General features: G+C 43.1%; 1 protein-coding gene across 13 annotated transcripts in view; it reads right to left on the bottom strand.

Annotated features, from left to right (window-relative positions):
* Nucleotides 1-21697, bottom strand: part of SECISBP2 (SECIS binding protein 2) — a 66108-nt gene that overhangs the window by 20031 nt on the left and 24380 nt on the right. For all 13 annotated transcript variants that reach the window (XR_008996424.1, XM_036933090.2, XM_036933091.2 and 10 more), the window contains 4 exons: nucleotides 4161-4327; nucleotides 3382-3520; nucleotides 2033-2183; nucleotides 1187-1407 (listed from right to left, as the gene is read on the bottom strand). Coding sequence is in view for 12 of the 13 variants with exons in the window: in XM_036933090.2 (XP_036788985.2) it covers nucleotides 1187-1407; nucleotides 2033-2183; nucleotides 3382-3520; nucleotides 4161-4327 (678 nt within the window). In the remaining variant the exon portion in view is untranslated. The remainder of the gene's footprint in view (nucleotides 1-1186; nucleotides 1408-2032; nucleotides 2184-3381; nucleotides 3521-4160; nucleotides 4328-21697) is intronic.

Genomic DNA, 21697 nt, shown 5'->3' with positions numbered 1-21697 from the left:
CTGTGGAGCCACGCCCCCCCTGATGCACCCGCCCCACTTCCCAGAGCCCTGGGTACAGGGCAGTTCCCACATGCATCCAGAAAAGAGGGAAAACAAAGGAAAAAGGTCAGGAATCAGAAAAACTGGGTTTCAAGCACCTTCTCACATGCCCCACATAACCCTGGAGGGTGTGCTCGAGCCACCGAGTGCTCGAGCCTGGAAGAGAGTGAGCAAGCGCCAGCAAACCACACCCCCAACCAGAGAGGGAGAGGGAGACCCCAGGTAGATAGCAGCCCAGGATGCACACAGAGCTCCCCTGACGCAGAAGCTGAGGATGCCTAATGCCTGATGCCCACTGTCCTAGAGGAGGTTCAGGCAGCTGGTGGGGAGAGGAGGGAGCTGCTCACACACAGCTGAACGGGCAAGTCCCCCGTGCCCCTCTCTGTCATATCCCAGTGTTGGGGACTGGACCTGCCCCGAGCCTGGACAGGGATGAGTCCGTTGTCAGCTAGCAGGTTCTGCTGCTACTCCTGGGCCCTGGGTGCCACAGGGATGAGTTAGGAAACCTCAAATTTTCAGGCGGCAAAACAGCCACCCAGAAAGCTCAGCACAGGACCTGGCCACGTTCCCTCAGCACAATTCCAGCTGAGTGACTGGCACAGTGTCTGTGCTGGTCTTCTGTTCCTAGCTACCAACCCCTCCCCTGCACAGCCTGAGGACACAGAGCAGGCAAGCTGAGGGTCCCTGGGAGTTGTCATGGACTTCTGTCTGCCCGTCACCTTACCAGCATATCACATCCCACAAAACAGAACCAAACGGCAGCGTCAGTAAGATGGCCAAGTGCTTGGACAAACCCACAGCTTTAATCAGTGGAAACATAAAGGAGTCACAGACTGAGCAAGTAAATTTACATGGACAAAGGCCCAGTGCGGGCACTGCCCAGCTGCCAGCTCCACCGTCTCTGTGGGGAGTCACCAGTGACCCTGCTGAGCACGAGAGCAAAGCGGCACCATGCCCGAGGTGCTGCACAACAGAACCGCAGGTGGCCCATGACAGGAGGACCCCAGGGGTCTGGCTGCCACACAGGGTAAGGCACCTGGTGGTCAAATGAACTCTGGAAACAAATCATTCAATTAAAAGAGAACAGAAAAAAGCCTGCCCCCTGTGGCTGACCGCCGGGCAAGTCTGGGGGCTCAGGGAGTGCTACCTTTGGACTGGATCTTCTCACAGTTGGGAGAGATGATGACGCACTTCAGCCTCCGGAGCTTCAGATGTTTGAGGACTTCCCGCAGCCCCAGAACTAGCCGGCGCTTGGTCTTGGCCTTGACCGGATCCTTCTGGTACATTCGGTCCTGGAAACGCACCAGCTCCTTCAGCAGATCAGTAACACAGGCGTCCACTTCCTTGCTGAGCATTTGGCTGCAGTAACTGAAATGTTGGGCAGTGTCACCTCCCTACAGCTGTGGCATGCTGTGCTGCCTGTCACTCCTCAGATGAGAGAAGAGATGAGGACAGCATAGCCCTCCCAGACAGCACTCTCCTGAGAATCCTAGTCCAGAAGGTGGACTCCTGATGGACTGCATTTCCCCACAGGTAAGGATTGAAGCTTCTGCCCCCACCCCCAACCCCAGGCGTTTACAAGCCTCTGTGCCCCACCCCCCATGCAGTCCTGATCGTGACCACTCTTAAGGCCCCTCACCGGGAAAACAAGCACCTGGAGGGTCCACCTTGGAAGAGGAGTGGGTGGGAGGAGGGTACTCTAGGAAATTACCCTGGGAAATTTAACCAGGGAGCCGGGACTGCCCCTTCCCCAGCCCCAAACTGGACGTAAGGGCACTGCTGGTATCCTATCAGCAGGACAGAGAGCTTGCAGAAGCAGATCAGGTGGCCCTGACACGGGTCATGACTGCGTACTGCCCCCTCCCACCAGGATGAAAACCCTGGGCCCAGCCTCGGGCTCTGCAGTAGGGGCACAGAAGGGCCCAGAACTCGGTGCTCAAAGCCAGAGTGAGCGCAGTCCACCCCAGCACGTGCAGCTCCGAGGCTCACTCACTCCCTGAACCTCCGGCTGTGGATCTTGGGGCAGCTGGCACCATCAGGGACCTCGTGGCAGGCCTCTACCACCTTCTGGGGCTCAGCTCCCAGTGGCTCTTCAGACTTGCTCTCCACCACCAGAGTGGGGGACACCCGCTCTTCCATCGCCCCTGGAGCATCAGAGAAAGAAGGCACAGCACTGGCAGGCTCGGTGCACACACCGAGGGTCTGGAGCATGGGGAACCCCAATAGTGCCTCACAGGGCAGTGTCACCAGAGTGGCCAGACCCGGCACACACCTGCCACATCCAGACACCACTGCTGAGTGCCACATGGGGCAGGGCAGTGTGGGGAGGGGCTGGGGAAACAGCAGCAACTCTCTGTGCTGCCTAGAGCTGCCTCCCTGCCCCCAATTTACTTATTTTTACTGTGGCAAAGATAAATCTTACCATTTTAACATTTTAAATGGCAGTTTTAAACATCTAACATTTTTAAATGTGTAGTTCAGTGGCCAAACTTTATTTTTTAGTTTTGAAATTTAACCCGAAATTCTATCAGTTAGTTTTAAAAGCAGATTTTGAGTTTTAAAGTTTTTGCATTTAAATGCTTGGTGCTACTCCTTTACCAAATAATCCCTAAATAAGACCTGAACCCAAAAATCTAAACTTTGAAAGCCTCAACAGGTGTGTTTAAACATATCCGAAAGGGTTAATTATTACCTTATAGTCCCCACAGTTACTTCTAGAGATTTCCAAAGTGCAAGTGAGGTAACAGCTCAGCAGGGAAGGAAGGCACCCACTAAGAGGGCAAACACTACACAGAGTCTCTGGGGGCTGGCCTCCCCACCACCTGTGGCCAAACATCTAGAAGCCTGTCTGGAGGAACTTCTCAGACTGGATGGCAGTGGGCCTGACCTGCAATCCCACCTTGGGTAAATGCCAGGGGGGAGGGCTCATGTCTCACATACACATGCATATTACACTGCCACAGCCACCCTGCTTCTAATGGCCCCAAAGTAGGAACTCCCAGGTGTCCCCCGCCACCTGACATGTTCATATGCTTGGATGCCATGTAGCAATGACCATTGGCGACCACCCCCACAGGCCACAGAGGACCAACTACTTCTACACAGATCAAACCTGGGGGCCTTACTGTGTCTCTTAGAGGAGTTGTCAGAGGCCCTACCTGCCACAGGGGTGTCCTCTGATTGTTGAGGTGGGAGCCTGAAAACTTCTGCATTCCAGGAGCACAACACCCACTGGCTTTCACCACACGGGGACCAGGGCTGGCACCTCCCTGGACATTTGCTGTGCACAGCTCCCTCCAACTGAAGAATCTCTGAGGTGCAAACACCAGCAGAACTGGGTACCTGAGGGGTCAGCCTGCTCGAGGGCCTTGTCATCACCACCGCTCTCTACATCTTGAGCATCGTCACTGGCAAAAGCTGGGCTCACAGCGTTTTCCTGGAGACGCCGCTGCTTTCTCTCCTGCCGTTCTTTCAAAATAATCTTTAAAATTAAATGGTTAAAACACTTGAACTCAGAAATAAGCTCCTCTGCAAAATAAGCCACCCAAGTTCAGCTTGGTGGCAACGTCCCTGCTCATGCCCTCACAGTGGCCACACACCCTGGGGGACAGACCCAAGCCTCCCTGCAGCCCAGGAGTGGTGCAACCATCATGTTTGTGTGAGACCAGAGTTCTAACACAACTGTGCAACTTCACAGTCACGTGACCCCAGCCAAGGCACTCCCTGCCCCATCTGAGCTGAACCACACCCCACAGGCTGCTTTGAAAATTAAAAACTCTGTGCCACCTTCCTAACAGAACATCTGCCAGGCACTGTGAACATCAGACATGTAAGTGTTAATGAGGAGAATCCAACTCCCCCATTTCTGATTTTCGGTCGAGGTCACTGCACCACAGTAAGGAAAAGGCTGCCGCCCCTCCAGCAACCCAGGCTCCCTGCTTTGTACGCTCTACCACATCCTCCAGGGAGCGTGAGGGAACCTTCTTCAGAGAATCATGAATGCATCTTGACCTGCACAGTCCAATAGTAAACATTAAAATCTGAAAGCCTAGGGCTGAAAGAATAACAGGAAGAAGAGCCCTGAGGCTCCCATGCCCTGTCTCTCACGGTGGCCCACACACCTTCTTCAGCGAGGTCGGCTTCTTGGTCTTGGGAACCTCCCGCTGCTTCCCCTTCTTCACCAGGGGGGCGCTGGAGTCCAAGGGGTTGTGTGGAGTCTTCACCTGGCTGATGCGGTGGCCCTTCCTCCCCGCCACACCGTCTTTGGAGAGGAACGGCACCGCGCCCACTGCACAGAGAGAGGGGTGCCTTCAGGCTGCCACCCGCCTAGGCCCACCACCTCCTCACCCACGTCAGACTGCTCCTCACATCCGTTTCTAACTGACAGTGTTCTGAGCACAATCTGATATATTTTGGTAGGGATCCAAGCAAATCATCAATCTGGGAAGACCCATCTTCCTATCCCTGTAATCAAATCTGTCTCTCAGTAAAGTCTGACATGTAGATCTCATTTTCTGAGTAAGGATTTTTCCATGTAGTCTGCACTTAGGAGGCTGTGCTGAGTAATCCCTCTCCACAAGTGTCCATTTTCAGTTGACACTGCCTTTGTGCAAGTCAGCTCCTGGTTTCCATATGTGTATCTTCTATCTTGCTTTCTTGGGAGGCCCTTATAAGATTCACATAATATTTCTAGTGGGTTCTGTTGAGTTCCCCAGATACAGATCTACTTTCCCAAATTGCCTCACGTGTAGCTGGTGGCAGCCCCTCCAGATTCAATATATCACCGTGATCACTCTCCAATATTCCCATTGCATTTCCCAGTCCTGCTCTACTTCCCACCTGGCTTCTGCTCCAAGGAAATGGTTAATCTGTGCATAATTTTTTCCCTACTTTTTAATTAGGAAAATTTTCAGCACATACCAAAGAGAAGGGAATAGCATGACAACAAAACCCACATGATGGCCACTGTCCAGCTTCAACTTCAGTGTTTTTCCAAACGTATTTTACTCACCCTCCCTCCCTAGTCTAGAATATATGGTTAAGTTACTGGGAGGTGCCTAACTCACCTGTCCTAGGCCCTGCCTCAGTGCAGAATGTGTCTGTGACAACCGGCTCCAGGCCACTGCCAGTGTGGCCACAACACAGCTGCTGCTACCCTGAGGGCCTCATCCCCATGTTACGTTTCAAGTATACATGTGACTGGCTTGGTTCTCATCAGCTCCTCTTGAGAAACTGCCCTATACTGACCCTGCTGTATCTGCTTCATCTCCCATCCCTGATGCCACCTCCAAGGTCAGGACCTCCACTTGGCACCTGTGACTCTTGCTGCCCAGGGCACCCCCATCCTCCACCTCACACCCATGGCCAGGCAGCTCTCCACAGAGCACTCACAGTGGACCTGAAGGTGCGGGGCCTACTCACTTGGCAACAGACAACAGCCAACCCCTCTTCCAAAAGCAGCCACTGGGCTGGACAAGAACCACCAAAAATAATCACATCAGCTCCCTAGAAAGTGGAAGCCCTCTGATCTACTAAACTCCAAGTGAAACCAGGGTCTGGGGTGTCCTACCCAGGCTGCTCCCATTCTCTTCCTGCCATCAGCTAACTGAATTAGGGCAGAAGCTGTTTCTGCCACAAGAGGCTTGCTGGATTTCGAGTGTGGTCATGTAGAGGTGAGCCAGCCGACAAGGGAAGGTGCAGCAGCAGGACTAGCCTGAGCTGAGGTCCTCTGAAGGCAAGCAACAGACCTGCTGACAGCAGGACCTTACAAGGAATCGCAGGAGATTAGTCCCAATGAGCCATGCCCGCCACATATCCGGGCTGGCTGCAGGCTGCGCGCATATACGGCAGGGCAAAACGAAGTCCACCCACACACCCCTGTCCAACGATGGAGCCCGTGTGCATGTGCAGAGACACATAAGGTCCATGAAAACTGAGCCAGTACAGATTTGACCATGGCCTGAGGGCTTAATGCCCTCCAAGCCCACATACACCTCTACACAGGTAGTACAGGCTGTGCAATCTTGAGTCACTCAAGCCCAATGTCTGACCCATCTGTGTTGTACAGACACAGGGGTGAGCACAGCGAAGACAAGCTAAAAATAAATTTAAAAATAACTGATCAGAGACATAAGCAAGCACCCACCGTGGGCAAGTCCACCTTCAGATTCAGACTAGGGCAGTTACTGAAAAAAACAAAAGCAACCCATCACCATTTTTTCCATTTCTCAGAAGGAAAAAACGAGAATCCAGAGTTGCTATGTTAACTAAAATATTCAACACTAAACAAAAAAATCTTGACACTTTCAAAGAAAATGTGACCACACTAAAGGGAAAAAGAAGTTAACAGTCTTTGAGTGCCCCCAGCTGTGGGACATAGCAGACCAAGAGTTCAAGGCAACTATGAGAACAGACTTAAACACCTAATTTCAATAAATAGAAATTATAAGGAAGGGCTCAGCAGCAAATTTGAGGTGATAGAAAAATCAATGAACCAGAAAAAACAATAGAAACTATTCAATTTAAAGAAAAGACTTAAAAAGATTGGGAAAATCTGAAAAAAAAATAACCAGAGCCTCAGAAACCTGTGGGGCAAGCACACACATACCAGTATACACACATTGGGAGTGTCAGGAGAGGAGAGAGAAAAGATAACCAATTTTTTGGAGAAACAATGATCCTAAACTCCCCAAATTTGATGAAAACATAAATCTACAGAGCCAAAAAACACAACCAAACAAAGGCAGGATAAATACAGAGATCCACACCTAGACACATCACAGTCAAACTGCTAAAGGACAGAACAAAGAGAAACCATGGGAAGCAGTAGGGGAAAGAAACTCATCACAGAAAGTGGGACAAGTAATATCTGAGGTCTCATGGCAACAATGAAGGCCAGAAGGCAGTGGAATGACATTCAAAGTACTGAGGAAAAAACTGTCAACCAAGAATTCTATATCCAGGAAAACTATCCTTTAAAAAAATGAATGCAAAATAAAGATGTTCCTAGATGAACAAAGACTGACAGAATTCGCTGCTTATAGTTTCTGTACAAACTAAAGGAAGTCCTTAAGAAGAAATACTGGAAGAAGCAACACCAGATGTTAATTGAATCCAGAGGAATAAATAAGACTAAAAATTATAAATATAAAACTGTTAAATTTTTTTTTCTCATTTCTTAGCTTCTTTAAAAGAATGATTACATAAAGCAGTAACTACAACACTGGTATGTAACACATATGATGACAGCCCCAAGGGTGGAGGTAGAAAATAGAGTTATATTGGACTAAAATTTCTCCCATGGATAAAAATGTGTATTATAATTTCCGGAGCAACCACTTTATGTATTTGTAGGCAAACACTTATTTTCTTACTTTCAATAAATTTTAAAAATAAAGGAAAAAAAGGAATCAAAATGTTATTCTGAAGACATTTAACATAAAAGAAAGCAGTTAAGGGTGGGTGGGTGTGGAGGGTGAGGTAGATAAAGGGGCACAAGAATTCTCAATCATAATATAAGTTGGTCACAGGGATGAAGAATATAGTCAATGATTCTGTAACATCTTTTTATGCTGACAGTAACTGCACTGGTGGGGGTGAGGACTTAAGAATATGGGTAACTGTTGAACCACTGTGCTGTACACTTAAAACCAATATAAGATTGCATATCTACGATACCTCAATTAAAAGAAAAGGAAGTTAAGGAGAAACAGAGGAGTAAGACATGAGAATCAGAAGGAAAAAAAAGCAAACCAGCAAATGTAAATCCAGCCATAGTAACAATTACATTAAACGTCAATGGACAAAAACGCCCCATTTAAAAGGCAGAAATTGTCAAACAGGATAAAAAGAAAGATATGCCTAAATGCTGTCTACAAGAAACACACCTTAGGTGTAAAGACACTTTATGATAAGTGGCCAGGGATACTCCTCCCTCTGCTGCTTGTAAAAACATGCTTCTCCTTCTCACTGACTATCCAATAAGGTGGGAAGACCTGATTTGGGCTCCAGAATCAGGCCCCAAAGGCCTTGGAGTTAAGTAATGTTCTTGCCAGAAAGCTCTGCACAGGAGTATTTGACGGTTAGCTAAAGATACAGAGGAACCTTGAATTCCTCTTAGCTAATTTTTACTTTTCCTGGTAAGGATGGTTCCATCAGGCAAGGTGATGGGCACTTTTGTGCATCCCTGGGCTCTCAGGCCAAAACATCACTTCAGTACTATCAAAAAGCCAGTCTCACAATCCAACAGCCTCAAACTACTTAAAAATCTCATCTGACTGAGGGCCCCAATCTTTGCTAAATTGCTGACTTCATACAAGACTCCATCTAAAAGGTCCAACTTGAACCTAGCTGCAAATGAGCCACTGCACACCCCCCTGCGGTAGCTCCCTCCCTTTCCCTGCTTCACTGTTGACCACAGGAATAACCGACAGTTCACATGCTTCCCTCCAGGCTCCTCACAAAGCTGCATTCTTTAGATTAGAGGTTTGGAGGAACACTTCCCAGATTTCTCTCAGGGTGATACAGGTTACTCAAATATCCACTCTGAAAAATACCCCGTGCTAAGGAAATTTCTGCTGGGATTCATGAGTAAAGCCCTGTGTGCATGTGTACTTCTGCACATTATAATGTTTGACAGCCTAAAACCTCTAAAGCCAAGAAGAGACTGTTCCTCCCGTGTTAGCTAATTCCTGGAGACAGTAAAAGCTCTGCTAGAAGCATGTCCTTGACATATGGCAGACTGACCAATGGGGAGCCAGACCTCCTCTAGCTGGCCTGTGTGCCCCAGAAGGTGACAGCCCTAATCATTCCAGGGTCAGAGGCCAGGCGCCAGGCAACCAGGGAGCGCACCACCATAGCTCTGAACTCACCAGAATCACTCACACCAGCCAGTCCTGAACCGGCCGCCTGCCTTGCCTCTCTCATGGAAACCCCAGCAAAGGCTCTCTCCTGTCCTCTGCCACCTGCGGTCCTGGTGCTTCCTCATGTGGCCATGCCTCTGGTCTCTAGAACCTGGGAGTATAATAAACTGTTTTCATGAGCCTCTCCTCTGTCTCCTCCTCTTGTGGCCACTCCTGACTGACCACCTGATGAAAAACAAAACAAAGTAAGCCCAAAGCTAACTGCCCAAGAGAAGGTGACCTTGCCTGTAGGTAATTCATACATTATGAACTTCCAACAAAGACTGGTCTGAAAGAACTAATACACAGTAACAGCACCCAGGCCTTTCCTAGTAGAAGGTGAGCTGAGAATAGCAACTCAGAGGGAAGACTGTAAGGAGGCTGGGACCTTGGCTCTGATGCATAGAAGAATTACTCAAACATGTGATGTACGAACCTGTGAATCCTGATATGGATAAAAGTACTAAAATCATTGCATCAAGGAAATTTAAAATACAAAATGGACACAAGATGCTAACAAGGAATAATCACTAAAATTAGATGGGAGGACAGAGGGGGATTCTGTTAAAAACAAAATCACCATCAGTTAGAGATGTCAACTGAGGTATTTATGGCATGCCATTATGACAAATGACATGATGTCTATTAGTTGCTTTAAAATATTTCAGGAAAAATAAAAACCAAGCTAGAGATGCAACAAGATTGGCAAAATATTGATAATTGTTGGAGATAGGTAATGGGCACATGGTAGTAAGTCCACCATATTCCCTCTGCTTCTGATTATGTTCAATATTTTCCATAATAAAAAGTAAAAAAGACAAAAATAAACCACCATGTGCTTGTTAAAAATACCTATTCCCTGATCCCATCCCAAGTGATTCTAATGCACTATGTCCAAGGTGTGCCCGGAACCTTCACTGTCAGCACTCCCAGGGAGAGCCATTGCAGGCAGTTCTGGGAACAAAGCATGAGAAAAAAAAACACTGGGTTGAGAGTTGCATGTCTCCTGGCACCATACTTGGGCTAAATTAATATTCAGACATTTTACGGTTATACTTTCTTTATCAAGGTCACTACAGACCTATCACATAAAACTTACTTCTGCTGTAGCCATGAGAAGACAATTTAGGAAATTGCTCCCTGTATCACTCGGCAGTCTATATAAAATGATTCACAGGACAAGCAACACAGTGTAGAATTTTCACCTTGAAAAAAATCCCACCTCTACTACTGCCAAAATGGCTAAAATTAAGACTGATGACACCAAGTATTGGTGAGGATGTGGAACCACCAGAATCTTTCTACATTACCAGTGAGTATAAAATACACAAGTAGTTTGAAAAAATGTCTGGCAGATTTATAAACTACATATATACCTACTATGGGATTTAGCAATTCCACTCCCAAGAGAATTAAAAACAGATATTCATACAAAGACTTGTACATTAATACTCACAGTAGCACTATATAACATCCAAATGGTGGAAAAAATCTGAATATCCATCACTGGATGAACATGTAACAAGCTATGGTCAATGGAATATTGATTCAGCCATAAAAACTAGTGAGATACTAACACATGGACATGGATGAACATCAAATACATTATGCTAATAAGTGAAAGCAGACAAATGCAGAGGGTCATACACTGTATGACTGCATTTACATAAAATGTCAGAACAGGTAAATCCATGGAGAAACTGCACACCGATGGTGGTCAGGAGCTGGGGAAATGGGGAGCTTAATGAGTAGGGGATTTCATCTTGAAAAAAAAAAGGGTAATGAAAGTTTGGAACTAGACAGAGGTGATGGCTACAGAACATTGTGAACAAAATGCCACTGACTTTGTACACTTTAAAATGGTCCATTTTATGTTACATGAATCTCAATAAAAATAAAAATACTGACATAAATACATGATGTGAGGAAATCTCAAAAATATTATGCTGAGTTGAAAGATGCCTTACACAGAGCAGCATATAAAAGTAAGATGCCATTTATATGACGTTAAAGAACAGGAGAAACTCATCAATGGTAGAAAAAAAAATCAGAACCAAATTTGCGTAATTTCTTTCTGAGACCATTTTGCCCATTTTAACTGTCTTGGTTCTAAGATCAGGTGTTTCAGAGGAGAGGATTATTACATCAGTACCACAGGCCAACACTGTCACCAGCTATGTGCCTACGGACAGGCAGGAATTTCATTTCCATCAGATACAGCTCTGTAACCTGTACAAGCACTTATATACCAGAGATTTTCAGGCCTACAATGTGGTTATACCAAGTGGTAAGCTCCCCTTTTAATACAATCTATTTTCCAAAATAACTTGAGCATTATAATAGCTCAATAAGCGAGTTAAATTAGACAGTAAGATAGTAAAGAAGCTAACCTTGAACCTTTGGTAACCACAAATCTAAAGCCTCCAATGGCAATAAGTACATATCTTTCAATAATCAATCACCCTAAATGTAAATGGACTGAATGCACCAATCAAAAGACACAGAGTAACAGAATGGATAAAAAAAGCAAGACCCGTCTATATGCTGCTTACAAGAGACTCACCTCAAACCCAAACACATGCACAGATTAAAAGTCAAGGGATGGAAAAAGATATTTCATGCAAACAACAGCGAGAAACAAGCAGGTGTTGCAATACTAGTATCAGACAAAACAGACTTCAAAACAAAGAAAGTAACAAGAGATAAAGAAGGACATTACATAATGATAAAGGGCTCGGTCCAACAAGAGGATACAACCATTTTAAATATATATGCACCCAATACAGGAGCACCAACATATGTGAAACAAATACTAACAGAATTAAAGGAGGAAATAGAATGCAATGCATTCATTTTGGGAGACTTCAACACGCCACTCACTGCAAAGGACAGATCCACCAGACAGAAAATAAGTAAGGACACAGAGGCACTGAACAACACACTAGAACAGATGGACCTAATAGACATCTACAGAACTCTACATCCAAAAGCAACAGGATACACATTCTTCTCAAGTGCACATGGAACATTCTCCAGAATAGACCACATACTAGGCCACAAAAAGAGCCTAAGTAAATTCCAAAAGACTGAAATCCTACCAACCAACTTCTCAGACCAGAAAGATATAAAACTAGAAATGAATTGTAAAAAGAAAGCAAAAAGACTCACCAACACATGGAGGCTTAACAATATGTTCCTAAATAATCAATGGATCAATGACCAAATTAAAATGGAGATCCAGCAATATATGGAAACAAATGACAACAACAACACAAAGCCCCAACTACTGCGGGATGCAGCGAAAGCAGTCTTAAGAGGAAAGTATATAGCAATCCAGGCATATTTAAAGAAGGAAGAACAATCCCAAATGAATAGTCTAATGTCACAATTATCGAAATTGGAAAAAGAAGAACAAATGAGGCCTAAGGTCAGCAGAAAGAGGGACATAATAAAGATCAGAGAAGAAATAAATAAAATTGAGAAGAATAAAACAATAGAAAAAAATCAATGAAACCAAGAGCTGGTTCTTTGAGAGAATAAACAAAATAGATAAGCCTCTAGCCAGACTTACTAAGAGAAAAAGAGAATCAACACACATCAACAGAATCAGAAACGAGAAAGGAAAAATCATGACTGACCCCACAGAAATACAAAGAATTATTAGAGAATACTATGAAAACCTATATGCTAACAAACTGGAAAACCTAGGAGAAATGGACAACTTCCTAGAAAAATACAACCTTCCAAGACTGACCCAGAAAGAAACAGAAAATCTAAACAGACCAATTACCAGCAATGAAATTGAAGCAGTAATCAAAAAACTACCCAAGAACAAAACCCCCAGGCCAGATGGATTTACCTCGGAATTTTATCAGACATACACAGAAGACATAATACTCATTCTCCTTAAAGTTTTCCAAAAAACAGAAGAGGAGGGAATACTCCCAAACTCATTCTATGAAGCCAACATCACCCTAATACCAAAACCAGGCAAAGACCCCACCAAAAAAGAAAACTACAGACCAATATCCCTGATGAATGCAGATGCAAAAATACTCAACAAAATATTAGCAAACTGAATTAAAAAATACATCAAAAGGATCATACAACATGACCAAGTGGGATTCATCCCAGGGATGCAAGGATGGCACAACATTCGAAAGTCCATCAACATCATCCACCACATCAACAAAAAGAAAGACAAAAACCACATGATCATCTCCATAGATGCTGAAAAAGCATTCAACAAAATTCAACATCCATTCATGATAAAAACTCTCAGCAAAATGGGCATAGAGGGCAAGTACCTCAACATAATAAAGGCCATCTATGATAAACCCACAGCCAATATCATACTGAACAGCGAGAAGCTGAAAGCTTTTCCTCTGAGATCGGGAACAAGACAGGGATGCCCACTCTCCCCACTGTTATTCAACATAGTACTGGAGGTCCTAGCCACGGCAATTAGACAAAACAAAGAAATACAAGGAACCCAGATTGGTAAAGAAGAAGTTAAATTGTCACTATTTGCAGATGACATGATATAGTACATAAAAAACCCTAAAGACTCCACTACAAAATTACTAGAACTAATGTCCGAATTCAGCAAAGATGCAGGATACAAAATTAACACACAGAAATCTGTGGCTTTCCTCCTATACACTAACAATGAACTAAAAGAAAGAGAAATCAGGAAAACAATTCCATTCACAATAGCATCAAAAAGAATAAAATACCTAGGAATAAACCTAACCAAAGAAGTGAAAGACCTATACCCTGAAAACTATAAGACACTCTTAAGAGAAATTAAAGAGGTCACTAACAAATGGAAACTCATCCCATGCTCCTGGCTAGGAAGAATTAATATTGTCAAAATGGCCATCCTGCCAAAAACAATATACAAATTCGATGCAATCCCTATCAAATTACCAACAGCATTCTTCAATGAACTGGAACAAATAGTTCAAAAATTCATATGGAAACACCAAAGACCCCGAATAGTGAAAGCAATCCTGAGAAAGAAGAATAAAGTGGGGGGGATCTTGCTCCCCAACTTCAAGCTCTACTACAAAGCCACAGTAATCAAGACAATTTGGTACTGGCACAAGAACAGAGCCACAGACCAATGGAACAGAATAGAGACTCCAGACATTAACCCAAACATATATGGTCAACTAATATTCGATAAAGGAGCCATGGACATACAATGGGGAAATGACAGTCTCTTCAACAGATGGTGCTGGCAAAACTGGACAGCTACATGTAAGAGAATGAAACTGGATCACTGTCTAACCCCATACACAAAAGTAAATTCGAAATGGATCAAAGACTTGAACATAAGTCATGAAACCATAAAACTCTTAGAAAAAAAATAGGCAAAAATCTCTTAGACATAAACATGAGTGACCTCTTCTTGAACATGTCTCCCCGGGGAAGGGAAACAAAAGCAAAAATGAACAAGTGGGACTATATCAAGCCGAAAAGCTTCTGTACAGCAAAAGACAGCATCAATAGAACAAAAAGGTATCCTACAGTATGGGAGAATATATTCATAAATGACAGATCCGATAAAGGGTTGACATCCAAAATATATAAAGAGCTCACACACTTCAACAAACAAAAAACAAATAATCCAATTTAAAAATGGGCAGAGCTAATAGACAGTCTCTAAAGAAGAAATTCAGATAGCCAACAGACACATGAAAAGATGCTCCACATCGCTTGTCATTAGAGAAATGCAAATTAAAACCACAATGAGATATCACCTCACACCAATAAGGATGGCTACCATCCAAAAGACAAACAACAACAAATGTTGGCAAGGTTGTAGAGAAAGGCGAACCCTCCTACACTGCTGGTGGGAATGCAAATTAGTTCAACCATTATGGAAAGCAGTATGGAGGTTCCTCACAATGCTCAAAATAGACTTACCATTTGACCCAGGAATTCCACTTCTAGGAATTTACCCTAAGAATGTAGCACTACAGGTTGAAAAAGACAGATGCACCCCTATGTTTGTCACTGCACTATTTACAATAGCCAAGATATGGAAGCAACCTAAGTGTCCATCGGTAGATGAATGGATAAAGATGTGGTACATATACACAATGGAATATTACTTAGCCATAAGAAAAAAACAGATCCTACCATTTGCAACAACATGGATGGAGCTAGACGGTATTATGCTCAGTGAAATAAGCCAGGCGGAGAAAGACAAGTACCAAATGATTTCACTCATATGTGGAGTATAAGAAAAAAGGAAAACTGAAGGAACAAAACAGCAGCAGAATCACAGAACCCAAGAATGGACTAACAGTTACCAAAGGGAAAGGGACTGGGGAGGATGGGTGGGAAGGGAGGGATAAGGGTGGGGAAAAAGAAAGGGGGCAATATGATTAGCATGTATAGTGTGAGGGGGCACGGGGAGGGCTGTGCAACACAGAGAAGACAAGTAGTGATTTTACAGCATATTACTACGTTGATGGACAGTGACTGTGAAGGGGTATGTTGCGGGGACCTGGTGAAGGGGGGAGCCTAGTAAACATAATGTCTTTCATGTAATTGTAGATTAATGATACCAAAATTAAAAAATAAATAAATAAATACATACATAACTTGAGCAACTTAAAAAGAATTCTGTGGTAAACACATGCAACATAAAAGCTTAGACTATTTTAACTGTCCTTAAGTGCACAGTTCAGTGGCATCAATTACATTCACAATGTTGTACAACCCCCACAATCCATTTCTAAGTTTCTCATTCCCAAACTGAAAACCTGTCCCTGATAAACAGTATCTCCCTTTGCCCATCCCCTTACCCCTACTAACCTCTAATCTACTTTCTATGAATTGGACTATTTTAGGCATTGTATATAAGTGGAGTCATATATATTTGCCCTTTTGGGTCTGACTTCTTTCACTGAGCATAATGTTTTTAAGTTTATCCATGTCTTGACATATGTCGGAATTTCCTTCTTTTTTAAGGCTGAGTAATACTCCATTAGCATGCACATAAATTTTCTTTATCCATTAATGTGTTGATACACATTTTGAGCGTTTCCACCTTTGAGCTATTAATGCACAATGTTGCCATGAACATCAGCAGTACAAGCGCCTAAATCTGTGTTTTTAGTTTTTTTGGGTACATACAGAGGAGTGGAATTGCTGGGTCATTATGGCAACTCTGTATTTAGCTTTCTGAGAAACCACCAGACTATTTTCCAAAGTAGCTGTACCATTTTTACATTTCTACCAGCAATGTAACAAGGGTTCCAAATTCTCCAAATCCTTCCTAACACTTGCTATTTTCCATGATTTCGATTATAGCTACCATAGCAGGAATAAAGAACTATCTCTTTGTGGTCCTGACTTGCGTTTCTCTAATGACTAATGATGTTGAGCATCTTTTCATGTGTTATTGGCCAGCTGCACACAAGCTTGTGGAGAAATGTCTTTTCAAGTCCTTTGCCCCCTTTTTAATGGGTATTTGTTGAGTTGCAGAAGTTCTTACACTTGGACAGTAAACCTTTATCAAATACATGATTTGCATATTATTTCTCATATTCTGTTAGGTAAACTGTCTTTCCATTTTCTTGATAATGTCCTCTGGTACACAAGATTTTAATTTAAATGAAACGTAATTCATCAATTTTTGCTTTTGTCATCTGTGCTTTGGAGTCCTATCTAAAATTAATTGTCTAATCCTAGTTCATGAAGGTTAGCTCTTGTATCTAGACTGCTGATCCATTCTGAGGTAATTTTTGTATACAGTATGAGGTAGGGGGTACCAAAAACATTTTTGGAGATTGTTCTTCTTTTAATGAACTCAGTACCCTTCTCAAAAATCAACTGGCCACAGATATGTGGGTTTACTTCTGCACTCTCAATCCTCTTCCTCTCATAGCTATCTATCCTTATCCCAGTATCATACTATTTTGATTAGATATAAATAACTTGAGAGATCAATTAAAGACGGCAACGTGAGAGGTGAGACAGAGAACTCCTCCCCAAACCACATATACTACGAAAATATAGTTAATATCACAAATCCTAAAAGAGAAACAGGAAAGAAGGCTGCACCAGACTGCATACACCCATACACCTGGAGAACAGAGCAGACATCACAAAACAGGGTAACGTACCAAAGCCCGGATCCGCCAGGATCCAAGCCCTTTCCACACCCCAGCTCACCTGTAGAAGGAAGAAAAACGGGGCGGGGAGGGGGTGGAGGCCTAGGACTGCTGAACACCCAGCCCTGGAGATCTGCTTTGGAGAACAAACCTACATTGCATGGTGCTCTGGAGATTAGTGGGGTTGGAAAGCTAAGACAGGCGGAATACTTGAGAGACTGAGATTCCAGCCATTTGTAGAGGATGGGGATCCACATCTGGCTGCTCTGGGACAAAGGAAAGGCCGGCGGTCTGAGAGGCTTCCTAGCAGCGGGAGGGCTGCTGAAGGGACAGGGTTTGCACAGAGCTTGCAGCACAGGAGAAGGGATAGGTGAAAAGGTTGTATGGGCATGCTCTGCCATGCAGGTTGGGAACTGTGAGGAGCTTCAGGTGCTCCATCCTCCTGGCTGGCTACTGAGCTCCAAGGCCCCCCCCAACTGTGATATGCAGCTAGCTGCGCCTTCCTCCTGGCCTGCCGATACTGGCTCACAAACTGGCAGTCACTGCGCTGGCCTCAGGACAGCCAGAGGGAGGCCCCGCCTATGACAGCTATACACACAAAGCACAGAGGTTTACAACTGTGTGCTTGGCCCACTGGCTATGACACTGGAGACAGGGACTGCAACCAGGAAGCAGGAAACAGCTCTTTCCTCCCCCCAGGCACCAGTGCTGCTCCCCTGCGACCCCTAACCTCAACCCAGGGGCTCAGCAGCTCCACAGACTAGCACTTTTGGGCACTTGAGGACACCACACAGAACTATGAAATGTCAAAGGAACATGGTTCAGACCAAAATCTCACAAACCCCATAAAAAGGGCCAAAGGAAACTGAACTCACTAATCTTCCTGAAAGGGAGTTCAAAATCAAAATCATAAACATGCTCATGGAGGTAAAGAAAAATATTCAAGAACTCAGGAAAAATTTAGGACGGAGATCCAATCATTAAGAAATTCCATATCCGAAATGCAACATACAATGGAGGGATTTAAAAGCAGATTAGATGTAGAAGAAGAGATGGTAAATGGAACAGAAATTAGAGAAGAGGAATACAAAGAAGCTGAGGCCAGACAGAAAAAAGGATCTCTAAGAATGAAATAATACTGAGAGAACTATGTGACCAATTCAAACAGAACAATAGTCACATTATAGGGGTACCAATAGAAGAAGACAGAGAAAAAGGGATAGAAAGTGTCATTGAGGAGGTAATTGCTGAAAACTTTCCCAAGTCTCTCAGGCCATGGAGGTGCACAGATCTCCCAACACAAGGGACCCAAGGAAGACAACACCAAGACATATAATAATTAAAATGGCAAAGATCAAGGATAAGGACAGACTATTAAAAGCAGCCAGAGAGAGAAATAAGATCACATACAAAGGAAAACCCATCAGGCTATCATCAGATTTCTCAACAGAAACCTTAGAGGCCAGAATGGAGTGGCATGATTTGTTAATACACAATGAAACATAAGGGCCTCGAACCAAGAATACTCTACCCGGCAAGGTTATCATTTAAATTTGAAGGAGGGAGTAAACAATTTTCAGATAAGCAAAAGCTGAGAAAATTTACTTCCCACAAACCACCTCTACACTACATTTTGAGGGAGTGCTATAGATGGAAGTATTCCTAAGGCTAAATAACTGTCACCAGGAGAAATAAAACCACAGCAAAGTAGAACAATTAACTAATAAGCAGATACAAAATCAAATCAACTACCCCCAAAGTCAATCAAGGAATAGACAAAGAGTACAGAATATGATACCTAATATATAAAGAATGGAGGAGGAGGGAAAAAAAAAGTTAACCCTTAGGAGGTGTTTGTAATGGCATACTAAGTGAGTTAAATTAGACTGTTGGATAGTAAGGGAATTACCCTTGAACCGTTGGTAACCATGAATCTAAAGCCTGCAATGGCAATAAGTACATACCTATCAATAATCACTGCAAATGTAAACAGTCTGAATACAGCAATCAAAAGACACAGAATCATGAATGGATAAAAAAACAAGACCCATCTATATGCTGCCTACGAGAGACTCACTTCAAACCTAAAGACGTACACAGACTGAAAGTCAAGGGATGGAAAAAGATATTTCATGCAACCAATAGGGAGAAAAAAGCAGGAGTTGCAGTACTTGTATCAGACAAAATAGACTTCAAAACAAAGAAAGTAACAAGAGACAAAGAAGGACATTACATAATGATAAAGGGATCAGTCCAAAAAGAGGATATAACTATTATAAATATCTATGAACCCAACACAGGATCACCTACATATGTGAAACAAATACTAACAGAATTAAAGGGAGAAATAGAATGCAATGCATTCATTCTAGGAGACTTCAACACACCACTCATTCCAAAGGACAGATCAACCTGACAGAAAATCAGTAAGGACACAGAAGCACTGAACAACATATTAGAACAGATGGACCTAATGGACAACTACAGAACACTCCATCCAAAAGCAACAGAACACACATCTTCTCAAGTGTACACGGAATATTTTCAAGAATACATCATACACTAGACAACAAAAAAGCCTTGAAATTGTACTAACCAGCTTCTTAGATCACAAAGGTATGAAACTAGAAATAAATTACACACACAAAATGAAAAATCCCACAAACACATGGAAGCATAATAACATAAATAATCAATGGATCAATGACCAAATAAAAACAGAAATCAAGCAATATATGGAGACAAATGACAACAATAAATCAACACCACAAAATCTGTGGGACACAGCGTAGGCCGTGCGAGGAGGGAAGTATACTGTAATACAGACCTACCTACAGGAAGAAGAAGAATACCAAACGAACAGTCTAAACTCACAATTAATGAAACTAGAAAAAGAACAAATGACGCCCAAAGTCAGTAGAAGGAGGGACACAATAAAGATTAGAACAGAAATAAATAATATTGAGAAGAATAAAACAATTGAAAGAATCAGTGAAAGCATGTATTGGTTCTTTGAGAAAATAAACAAAATAGATAACTGCCTAGCTAGACTTATCAAGAAAAAAAAAAGTCTACTAACATAAACAGAATGAGAAATGAGAAAGGAAAAATCACTATGGACACCACAGAAATACAAAGAATTATGAGAGAATGCTATGAAAAATTATATGCTAACAAACTGGATGATCTAGAAGAAATGGACAACTTTCTAGAAAAATACAACCTTCCAAGGCTGACCCAGGAAGAAACAGAAAATCTGAATAGACCAATTACCAGCAAGGAAATTGAACTGGTAATCAAAAAAGTACCCTAGAAAAAAACTCCTGGATCAGATGGTTTCATTGCTGAATTTTATCAACCATTTAGTGAAGACCTATACCCATCCTCCTTAAAGTTTTCAAAAAAGTAGAAGAGGAAGGAGTGTTTCCAAACTCATTCTATGAGGCCAGCATCACTCTAATACCAAAACCAGGCAAAGACACCACAAAAAAAGAAAATTACAGACCAATATCCCTGATGAACATACATGCAAAAATACTCAACAAAGTATTAGCAAACCGAATTCAAAAATACATCAAAAAGACCATCCATCATGATCAAGTAGGATTTATTCCAGGGATGCAAGGATGGTACAACCTTTGAAAATCCACTACATCAACAAGGACAAAAACCACATGATCATCTCCATAGATGCTGAAAAAGCATTTGACAAAATTCAACAGCCATTCATGATAAAAACTCTCAACAACAAAGGAAAAACTGAAGGAACAAAACAGCAGCAGAATCACAGAACTCAAGAATGGACTAACAGGTACCAAAGGGAAAGGGACTGGGGAGGATGGGTGGGTAGGGAGGGATAAGGGGGGGGAGAAGTAGGGGGTATTAAGATTAGCATGCATGGGGGGGTAGGAGAAAAGGGAGGGCTGTACAACACAGAGAAGGCAAGTAGTGATTCTACAACATTTTGCTATGCTGATGGACAGTGACTGTAAAGGGGTTTACAGGGGGGACCTGGTATAGGGGAGAGCCTAGTAAACATAATATTCGTCATGTAAGTGTAGATTAGTGATACCAAAAAAAAAAAAGGCAGTTCCTGTGTGGTAACCTCCAATGAGTTCTACACAAGGGTATAAAGGGCATATATAAAAGTGTAGGCAAAGGGTCTGTTTGAGTTTATACAGAGGATCAAAGCCTAATTGGGCTACCCCAATAATGAACTAATATACGATATGAAAAAGAACTTCCAACATCAGCACTCTCTGGAAGACTCATGCCAGAAGATGATCATCAAAAAACCCCAACAAAGATCCACACACTGCTACAGCTGTACATGCACTCATCCCAGCAGTTCCTGGACTTGCCATGGGAATGAAGGAGGAGATATCTAAGCTGGCCTGTGCATACAGTAAAACAACAAATTTGACTGGATCTATACTGTTGGAACTCAATCAAGAATTAGAAGTGCAAATTGTAGCGCTCCAAAATCTTACAACTTACAGACTATTTACTGTTAAAAGAACATAAGGGATGTGAACATTCCCCAGGAATGGGTTGTTTTAATTTGTCTGATTTCTCTCAGACTGTTCAAGTTCAGTTGGACAATATCCACCATATCATAGATAAGTTTTC

Source organism: Manis pentadactyla, chromosome 3 (genome assembly GCF_030020395.1).
Source record: "Manis pentadactyla isolate mManPen7 chromosome 3, mManPen7.hap1, whole genome shotgun sequence".
Taxonomy (NCBI): domain Eukaryota; kingdom Metazoa; phylum Chordata; class Mammalia; order Pholidota; family Manidae; genus Manis; species Manis pentadactyla.
This window is presented reverse-complemented; position numbering and strand designations above follow the sequence as displayed.